Genomic DNA, 10,547 nt, shown 5'->3' with positions numbered 1-10,547 from the left:
TTCCATGCTTTACCACAGCTTTCTCTTTCCTTCCCCCCCTTTTCTCTCCTCTCTCCTCACCTTCCCATCTCTCCATCAATCTTTCTCTACCTCCGCCCCCCACACTCCACATCTCTCCTAGGTTCCTCCCTCTTCTTTAAAGATCTACCGTGGTGGCGTTCTATCGTCACCCATCTTTCCTTCCTCTGGCCCGCCACTTATTTTTTATCTCCCAGGTTCTTCCCAGCATCACAGGTCTGATTGGGGAAATGTGACCTATTCATCACTACTGACACAGGCTGTCAGTAGTGATGCACGCACACACACATTTGCACAAACACACACACACACACATAAGTCTTCACATCTCTTGAGGGTGTACGGTTGTATCCTGTTGATTGGCTTAACCTCTTTACCCTCTTTACAGTTGGGGTTGTGCCTTTGGGGGCGTGTATGCTGAGGTGTGTGTGTGTGTGTGTGTGTGTGAGAGAGGCCGAGATTGGTACTATTCTGTGTATCATCATTAGTAAGGTCCACCAGGTGGCATGCGATGGGTCGAGAAAACAGGCTCCCTCTCTTCCTGTCAATCTATGTGACTAACTACCCCACCTTGCACACACACACACACACACACACGGGCAGACAGGTGCATACCGCTCCATCCCACATTACCCCAAGAGGCTGATCAGTATTCATGAGATCTCAGGAGGCCTCTCACTCATACACACACACACACGCACACATGGCCACACACACACACGCGCGCACACCACGGTGGATTGGCCCATTCTAATTATCTCCTGGTGTTTATGGAGAAGCCTGATTAGAAGCTGTCACTTTGAGTGATGACGACATGCCAGGCTATCTCTGGGGGAGGGGGTGGGAGACGAGAGGAAAGGTAGCGAGGCAGAGAAAGAAAGAGGAAGACGACAAGACAGAATAGAGAGAAAAAGAGGCCCCCAAGATGGAGGAATAGAGAGAGACAGTGTGTGTGTATGTGTGTGTGAGAGAGAGAGAGAGAGAGAGAGAGAGAGAGAGAGAGAGAGAGAGAAGGAGTGACTGGTCCTTTGTGTTCTCCTGTGTCTCTCTTACAGCCCTATCTGCAGATGTGTGTGACAGCCGTGTTGTAACATGGCGGTGTTTCTGTCTGTCTGTCCCCAGGTAAACCTGTGATGATCATCACTGAGTTTATGGAGAACGGATCCTTGGATACCTTCCTTAAGGTATGAGTCTATAAGCTACGACCATTCACCAACACTCATTCTACAGCTTGTTCTATTGAACTGTATGATAGCTTACTCCTCTGTAGGGAAACATACAGTATACCGGAGAGAGAGAACAAATGTATGTGTCTTTGTTTATGTGTGTGTGTGTGTGTCCTTTTGTCACTGTGCGTGTGTGTGTGTGTCATGAGGTACTTAATGGTTCATGTGAAAAGGTAAAAGACCTTAGGCTTCTATATTATTTCTATTGGTGTTTTCAGTCAGAACTCAAACCTCTCAAACCTCTCAAACTCACTGCTCTGAGTCATACTGCCTGAATGTCTTGTATTTACACATTTACACCTACACTCTCCATCTCACACACACAGTGAACCCCTGAAACGTACTCATGTCTACTATTCAGCTAATGAATGACTATGTTTGTCAGCCAGTACAGATGACCAGCGTAGCTTTGTGATAACCCCAAGACTCATGCACTTTGCTGACTAAGAGCTAGCCATTCTTTCTCACAACACAGCACCACATGACTATATAAACTGACAGCACTGATACAACATTGTCTCTCTCACTCACTCACACACACTTGTGCAGACACACACACACGCACAGACACACACACACACACCGTTATATCTGGGTTGTGGGTATAATGATGGCCGTAAATAGGGTCTGAAGCTGTAGTAAAAAGCCAATATAATTATGGGATCACTTTTATGGGTAATAGCTCATGTCCGCTCCCCACACAGCTACATGTGTTTAATTATACTGCTGATCTATTAAGCTACGGTCAGAAAAACAAAGCATCCATCTCTCTCTTGCTCCTTCATTTTCCTCCCCACTTATGGTGCCTCTACATTGCCTTTGCTCTCTCCATTCATCTCTTTGTCTTCACTCTCACCATCCACCTTTCCAACTCTCTGCCTCTCTTGAATATCTCTCTCTCAAATGTCCCTTTTTAACACTTGTTCTTGCACTTTCACTCTTTCCATCTACATCTGCTCTCTACCACCATATCACCTCTCCCTTCCGTCCTCCCTCCCTCCATCCCTTCCTGGCAGTGCTGGATTAATATAGGAAGTCTGTAGGTTTGTTAGACAGACCAATCAATCAGGATCTCACAAAACACCAGCTAATGAACTTACTGTGCAGCTGCGTGGCTTAAGAGGACATGCAGATGGATATTACTTTGGGAGCGAGGGACAGAAGGGGGAGGGATGGAGAGAAGTTGAGGAACAGAGGAAGATGCCGTGGGTGGCAAGTAGGAAGAGAGAGACAGAAAGAGAGAGAGAGAGAGAGAGAGAGAGAGAGAGAGAGAGAGAGAGAGAGAGAGAGAGAGAGAGAAAGAGAGACAGACAGACAGACAGACAGACAGACAGAGAAACTGAAGGAGTATTGATTTAAGTGTGGGTATCAAGAAGGAACCCAGCTGAATAGATTCTGTGTATTTAGGATAGCAACCTGCTGGTGATGATAATGTATGATAATCTCCTGTGTGCCCCCTCCAGAAACATGACGGCCAGTTCACGGTGATCCAGCTGGTGGGCATGCTGCGTGGCATCGCCTCGGGCATGAAGTACCTGTCAGACATGGGCTACGTTCACAGAGACCTGGCAGCACGCAACATCCTGGTCAACAGCAACCTGGTGTGTAAGGTGTCTGACTTCGGCCTGTCCAGAGTCCTGGAGGACGACCCGGAGGCTGCATACACCACACGGGTACGACACACACACACACACAAATGTTGTCTACAACAACAAAAATCCTACTGCAGGTCATAATGCGTAGAGCAGTAGAATCATTTTGCGGCTACAAATGAATTCTGATTTTTAGGAAGTGTAAGCAATGTTTTTTTAATGTGATATTAGCATAGCCCAAGGTGCAGCACGGCAGCCAGCCGAGGACAGACCTCCACACACTGCAGTGCCAGGAGATCGAGAGATACAAGAGAACCGCAGCAGGGAGGGGAGGAGATAGAGAACGGGGAGAGGGAGAAGGGGAGGGGGAGCAAGAGAAATAGGAGGATAGGTGCGGGTGGGAATACATAAAAGAATGTTGACTAGCTCCACTCTTCCACTCTTTGTCTTTGACTTGACTTTGACCAGAGTGTGGGGACTGCTGCAGCAACGGTGGTAGCATGACAAGAAGCTGTTGGGATTCGTATGGAGAGTCTCTCACACACACACACACACACACATGCAGATGCAGATGTGTGTGTGTGTGTGTGTGATGCTGTAGAGAGCTTAGAGATGAAGGGGTGTTCAAAGGGAGTTAACAGTACCGGCGCTGACGTGTTCTGGTTCTGTATGTCTGGGCCGGCAGGGAGGGAAGATCCCCATCAGGTGGACGTCTCCGGAGGCCATCGCCTACAGGAAGTTCACCTCGGCCAGTGACGTGTGGAGCTACGGCATCGTCATGTGGGAGGTGGTGTCCTATGGAGAGAGGCCCTACTGGGAGATGTCCAATCAGGATGTGAGTTCACTTAAGCGTGACAGTTCAGAATGCTCGTACTGTACTGGAACATCATGATGGTTGTTCTACGGTGTGTTTCTGGTGCAACCGCTTGGAACCGAGCTAGCTTTAGTTCTTTATGTTTTTTCTCTTACTTTTTTCTCTCTCGCTCTCTTTCTTTCTCTCACTCCCTCTCGCCCTTTCTCTTCCTTCCTCTCAATCCACGTGTCCCTTCCTTCAGGTGATCAAAGCGATAGATGAGGGCTACCGTCTGCCTGCCCCTATGGACTGTCCCGTGGTGCTGCACCAGCTCATGTTAAGCTGCTGGGAGAAGAGCCGCAGCGACAGGCCCAAGTTCGACATCATCGTCACCACTCTGGACAAGCTGATCCGGAACCCGGCCAGCCTGCGAGAGCTGGCCAACAGCTCTGTCTGGTGAGCCTGCCTCCCACACTGCACATGTCCTGTCAGAGCAGCAGAAAAACACACACCCAAGATGTTCAAATATTCTATCTAGATCCACCAGGTTTCAGCCTCTATGTAATTGATTGATTGATGGATATCCATGCTAATATTATGTATTTTAAGACTGGCCCTGAGGTCTAAAGATGGGTAGATAGGACTTTCTTTGCTGCTAAACCGGGTCTGCCCTAGACTTTATCTACCAATGTTATCTGTGTGTGTGTGTGTGTGTGTTCAGGCAAGACCCGACCACCCCTGAGGTCAGTGTGACCACGGTGGAGGAGTGGCTCGAAGCCATCAAGATGGGCCAGTACAAGGAGAGCTTCTCCAGCGCGGGCTACGTCACTCTGGACTCTGTCCTCTACATCAGCGCTAGGTCAGACACCAAGCTGGCCTGGGTTAGACTTGATGGGGCTGAGCGGGGGTCATGACTAGGAAAGATGATCTATTAGATTTTTGTTTACAATGTGCTAAATTATTATTTTTCTGTCTTTCTTTCCATTCCTTGCTGCAGTGAACTGGGTAAGATGGGCGTGACTTTGGCGGGTCACCAGAAAAAGATCCTGTCGAGTGTGCAGAGCCTGTCGACCCAGGGGACCCAAGTCCAAGTATAACAGTTTTTCCATAGACACGCACTGAGATTGAGCCAAAATGGACGCTCTGCTATGAGATTCCTCCATCGAGACTCACGGAGATGGATCTGTAATGGTTACCCTGTGCTCCTCCATTCAAGCAGTGCCAAGATGGACACTGGACTCTTTTACCTCCTTGCAGCTTCACCATTCCATTCCTTCTGGAAGCTATAATAGTGTAGGCACTCTCCACTTCAGCACTCAGAGTCTGGCAACCCAACAACCACTTCCAGGGCCACAGAGAGACAAACCTCAAACCTGGCAACATCTCAAATCATCTCAGATCATATCAACTCAACAACTTAAAAAAAATCTACAAAAAAAACAACATAAAAAGGACAAGAAAAAAATTAATTAGAATACAATTATCATCACTGTCTGTGACGTTGAGTGTACAGTTGGTTTTATCGTTGTTTTGTTTTCTGTTTTAAGATGAGCTTTTATGGAGTTTTCACCTGGTTTTAAAGAGACATGAGATATGTATAGATTTGTGTTTATATGAGCTGTGTGTGTGTGCCACACTCTAGAACTGGATGAAACGTTTGTGTTGGCTGTCATGGCTACATAGATGGACTGCCCTTCAGGGTTCCTTCCTGGTGCATGTAAGACTCGACCCCTCCTGATTGTAAAAAAGAACGCCATTGGACAAGCCAAGCCCAAACATGGCATGAATGTGTACCGGAGATGGATTGAGGGGGTTTTATGAGTAAAGAGATGTGGTGGGAAAAAAGAGAGCGTTAGTTATTACTTCCAGACACCTTCAAGTCCCAGTGCTTGTGTGCTAGATGCACTTGTGATGTCATTTCCTGGTAGTGCAGCATACAGCAGCAGCAGCTGCTAAGGACGCAGTCAGTCAGACTTTCTCAGTACATTTTTTTAATAACAGAGTTAAGACTTTCCAAAGCGCACTGAAACTGTTCCCCCTGGGTGAATATTGTTAGCACGTTATCTTCCAAGAGTTCGCTGGCTTCCTGTGTTTGCGCTGTATCAGAGAATTGTGGTGTTGTGTAGAGCAGAGGTGATGTGCTAAAAGTCAACACTGTTTAGAATGTTTGTATCTGTTTCTCCAATGTTGTGCCATGTACAGTAAATTAAGGAACTGTTTGGTTTAATTGGCTTGGTGCCAACATGTCAATTTGATCCTCTTTGTAGATCACCGCTGATACAATTTGAACAATTTGGATAAGAAAAGGTTGATGGTGAAAATGTGGGGTAGTCTTTCCCAGTCACCCACCCCTCCACAAACACACACACACACACACACACACACACATCACCACCCCACACACACACCACCCTCCCACCCTTCTCCATGTTGGTAGTTGTAAGGTCCTACTGTGTATTATCTACCACTGTTGAGCCATGCCATATGCTTCCATTACTTGAAACTGCTCAAACCAAGAGCCTACACTATTCAAACAAATTTCAACAATAAGACGAACACACACAGTACTGTTGTAATGTCAGACGCATGTTCAAGTTTACATATTCTACACAAACATGTGTTTCCCATGTGACACTTAGGAGACGGGGCTATAGATCAGTTCTAACATGATGTTTCACTGCAGAGAAAATGACTGCTGCCTCTAATTTGTTACCAGTCCCCTGCCCCGCCCCACCCCTCCCCCATACCCCTTAGTGCACACAGTCCACTAAATCTGTTTACAACAACAGTGTTACTCTGGTAACAGATAACAGCAGCATATATACCGTTGTACCATAGTGTAAAATATGTACAGTGTTGATTAAAAAATGTTAGAATGTTTGTAATGATGAATATGATGATGAATATGATGATGTACTTTTATTCTGAAGGAGGAGAAAACGTTGGCGTATTCTTGCAGGGGGCGTGTCTTAAGAGACGGGTTTTGGTGTGATTCGTTAAACTGATTAATGGAATGTAGCATGGGTACGATGCTTTAGCTTTGATTGACAGGTGACAGGGACTGCGGTTCATACCGCAGAGGTAGAATGGGTGGAATATTCTCTGAAAGGCGTAGGACTCGGTGGTCCATCTACACCGCCACCATAGCTGTGACCCCTTCCTGTCGTTCTGCTCTCTCTTGCTCTCTGGTCTCACTCCAGCAGGCTACCCTGGACTGTTTGACTCTTAGATGCCTTATTTACTGAGCTACCCCCCCCCCCCCCCACTCGCCCCCACCCTGTACCCATAAAGATGGTGTTACAAGTAAGTGTGTACATAATATTTATCTGTGACATCACAGGAACACTATGGTTTTGTAGCTTCTGGTAGGCTTTATGCATCTCAGCATCTCTGTTTGGATTGAAACGATCCATTTTGCAGTCGAAAGCTGAAAGGATGAAGTCAAATGGAAATTTGAATTGGTCAGCCAGCAGCCATTTACTGTATTATTATTAAGTATTAAGTATTATTTCACCTTGTACCCTGAGCGAGGTTGTGAGTTGGGTCAGAATGGGGCACCCCCCCTTCCCAACATATACACACACACACACACACACACACAATTTGGGTCAGATTTGTGTTTTGCCCTTGTTAGGTTAAGACAAGTCAGGCTAGCTGATCTCAGAACCTCTGCAGAACCCTGTACATTATCCTCTATGTTCTCCCTCTGTCTTTCTCCTCTCTCCCTTCTTACTCTCTTTCTTTCTTCTCTTTTTCTTCTCTCCATCTCTCTCCCTCCCCTGTACTGTGTCCTTGTGGCAGGTTCCCATGCGCTTGTTCTAAAGGGTGTAAGTATTCTAATGTCCTTCATGTTGCTGTAATAAATATGCTAATATTTTTAATTTCTCACCTGAAGGTGTGGGTGTCTTACTTTTCTTTCACACAGATTCACATGCTCTGCATGTGAACCGACATAAAAAATTGCACGTTATTCATATGCACTTTCTACGCCTTCGGGATTCCACACAGAGCTATGGTATATTACCAAGGTTTATTCATAGCCTTCTCACGTGGGATCAGCGTAAAAGTTGGACTTAATTATCCCTCTCTCTCTTTGTGTCTGTGTCAGAGAGCCTGGAGGAAACAGAATCAGGACTGTCTGTTCCGAGAGGAAGTGAGGTTGTGCTGTAAACCTGAGGACATGTCTATTCTTTTTAATCTCCCACACAACCCACACATGATAATACAATGTCCCTATTCTCCAATAATGTCTCCATATGTCTGTGTGTGTGTGTGTGCCACCTCAGAGATAATGGAGTCCCCAGGGGAGTGTAGAGGGTCACTGACTCATGGCCTTTGTTAACCCTTTAATGCACTGGCCCGACGCTGTCAGTCTATGTTACTGTCATTACACCTAATTTACTCCATCACATTCCATACTCTGTTTCTCTCTTCTTCTCTCCATTTCTCTTTCCCCTTTCTCTCTTTTTCTCCCCCTCTCCTTTCCCCCCTCTCTTTTCTCTTTCTCTCTCTCTTTCTCTCTCTGTGTCTCTCCCCCATTGGATCTAAAATCCACCTCCCCCCCCCCCAAAAAAAAAAAATCACTATTCCTCAATATCCCCCCCCATCTACCATCCCTCCTTTACCTTACAGTTCCCAGACCTCTCTTTCTGCTTTTAATAAACATAGAAGTGCAGCACACAGAAACCAGCACACACAGACACACAGATGTCTGACCCTGCAGAGGTCATGGAGGATCTATAGCCGGTAGGGTTCTGGTGTTATTTTAATGTCTTCTGCCCCACATTAGGGGACACTCAAACCCTTACCTGACAGCATGACAGAGAGGGGCAATTACTAACTTAGTCACACACACACACACCCAGGGGAGCGAATGTGTGCGTATCTGATAGTCTGCGTGTCTGAGATTGTGTGTGTGTGTGTGTGTGTGTGTGTGTGTAGGGGATAAGGGGGGGGGGGGGTTGTGGGTGTGTGCATGCTCAGTAAATATGACAGCCTCATCAGTCACTGGTGGTCTTTTAAGTGTTATCCAGAAGCCGTGCGACCTTTTAAGATGATGCCAATAGCCATTGTGTGATGAATCAATTGGCGGAGAGTTGGGCCCCAACTGCTATCTTATTAACCAGCCTCAACATGGGAGATGACAGCCTCTCTGTGGAGACCCGGGCCTCTCTGTGGAGACCCGGGCCTCTCTGTGGAGACCCGGGCCTCTCTGTGGAGACCCGGGCCTCTCTGTGGAGACCCGGGCCTCTCTGTGGAGACCCGGGCCTCCAGATCCCATCCGCATAGAGCTGGGACCCTTTAGTTTCAGTCCAAAAGCATTATGATGTAACACAGAATTACTTTATGTAATTATTATTCGTATCATAGGATAGTAACAAATGCATGGATTTAGTGTGGTCTCTGTAGTAACAACGTTTGATTTCACTGGAGCTATCCCTCACAAAGCGTACTGTTCCATTCTTTGTGGAAGGGAAATTAATAACATGGGGTCTATCCTTCTGCAGTGAATCTGGGGACATTATCCATGTGTGTGTGTGTGTGTGTGTGTGTGTGCCGGAGTGGCTCAGATCCTGTTTAGCCCTGTGTTTGGGTTGCGTGTGTCTGCTTCTAATCAAATCTATGGCTGCCTCAAACAACTCTCCTGTTTCCTCGTCCACATACACACACATATGCACACGCACTCATGCACACACAAACACACACAATCTCATGAGGGTTTAGTTTGCTATCAAAGCGATTTCCTGTCTCAAATTTTCATCAGTAATCAAAGTTCCTGATTGAATTTGAAAAGTGAGCCCAGCGATATAAATCACATTACATGCATCGCTCCTGCTCATGCCTGCTCTCATCAGCAGCAGACGACCCACTGTCTGTTGTCTGTCTGTCCATACGTCTGTCTGTCTGTCTGTCTTATCCACCATGACTGAACATTTGCAGACAGAATCAGAGACAATAAAGAAAAAGCAAGGAAACCCAAAGCCTGGAGGATGATAATGAGAAACGGATCAAGACAAAAGAGGGGTGGAATAAGAGCCGAAGGAGAAGAAAGGAAAGAGATGAACTGCAGGACTAACACACCCCATGGCAATGCCATGAGACGGGCCAGTGAAATGAAAATAGGGGGGGGGGGGGGGGGGGGGTAGCAAGAAAGAGAGTGGTGTGTTATTGCCCACATGATCACTTGCAGATGTACAAATTGTTGTTACATGCCTGGCGGACATGACGTGTTAAACTGTTATTGGACAAAAAAAGAGTAGCATTAACCAAAGACAAAGTGTGTGTATGTACGTAATGCGTGCGTGAGTGCATGTGTGTGTTTGATCTGTGGGCTCCTCGACAAAGTGATGTCATGTGTGGTAATATGAGAGAGAAGTGTTTCCCATTGATGGAATAATGAAGATGGAAATCTGAACTAAAAGCAAACATAATCATTCCACAGCTGTGATGTTGTAAATCACACATGCATGCATGCACACGTGCTAATACTCACCACACACACACATACCTACACCACACACACATACCAACACCACCCACACACACACACACAAACTCCACTTCTATGTTTCAGACAGGACTCAATGACTCATGTGATTGATTGGGTAATAATGTTCATAAAACCTGTATTCATAAGCATACACGCACAGTTACCAAATCAATGCCCTCTCTGTGACGTGCCCAGTCAAACAAGGAGCTCAGCTTACCACCGTAACTATGTATGATATATAATCCCACTGTAGTCCATTGAATGTGGTCAGTGTGTGCGTGTGTGTTTTTTGCATTGTGTGTAATAAGATTTTGTTCCACATTTGGGTTTTTCCAGTGAGACTCAAGGAGGGAAGCAGGAATTGTTGACTGGCGCTGCAGAGTAGAGGCCATGTGGGGTCAAAGTACACACAGATTTTTCCAGAACAT

The 10,547-nt window shown here is 46.3% G+C and overlaps 1 protein-coding gene across 1 annotated transcript in view; it reads left to right on the top strand.

Moving 5' to 3' along the window:
• Nucleotides 1-4,726, top strand: part of LOC146271686 (ephrin type-A receptor 3-like) — a 53,316-nt gene extending 48,590 nt beyond the window's left edge. The window contains exons 14-19 of the mRNA XM_084708438.1: nucleotides 1,141-1,202; nucleotides 2,708-2,917; nucleotides 3,522-3,671; nucleotides 3,892-4,085; nucleotides 4,348-4,488; nucleotides 4,627-4,726. Of these exons, the coding sequence (XP_084564564.1) occupies nucleotides 1,141-1,202; nucleotides 2,708-2,917; nucleotides 3,522-3,671; nucleotides 3,892-4,085; nucleotides 4,348-4,488; nucleotides 4,627-4,726 (857 nt within the window). The remainder of the gene's footprint in view (nucleotides 1-1,140; nucleotides 1,203-2,707; nucleotides 2,918-3,521; nucleotides 3,672-3,891; nucleotides 4,086-4,347; nucleotides 4,489-4,626) is intronic.
• Nucleotides 4,727-10,547: the final 5,821 nt, after the last annotated feature.

The sequence above is a fragment of the Hypomesus nipponensis genome, chromosome 10 (assembly GCF_054491055.1).
Source record: "Hypomesus nipponensis isolate SF chromosome 10, ASM5449105v1, whole genome shotgun sequence".
NCBI classification, from domain to species: domain Eukaryota; kingdom Metazoa; phylum Chordata; class Actinopteri; order Osmeriformes; family Osmeridae; genus Hypomesus; species Hypomesus nipponensis.
The sequence above is the reverse complement of the archived record's forward strand: the minus strand, read 5'-3'. Positions and strand labels throughout refer to the sequence as shown.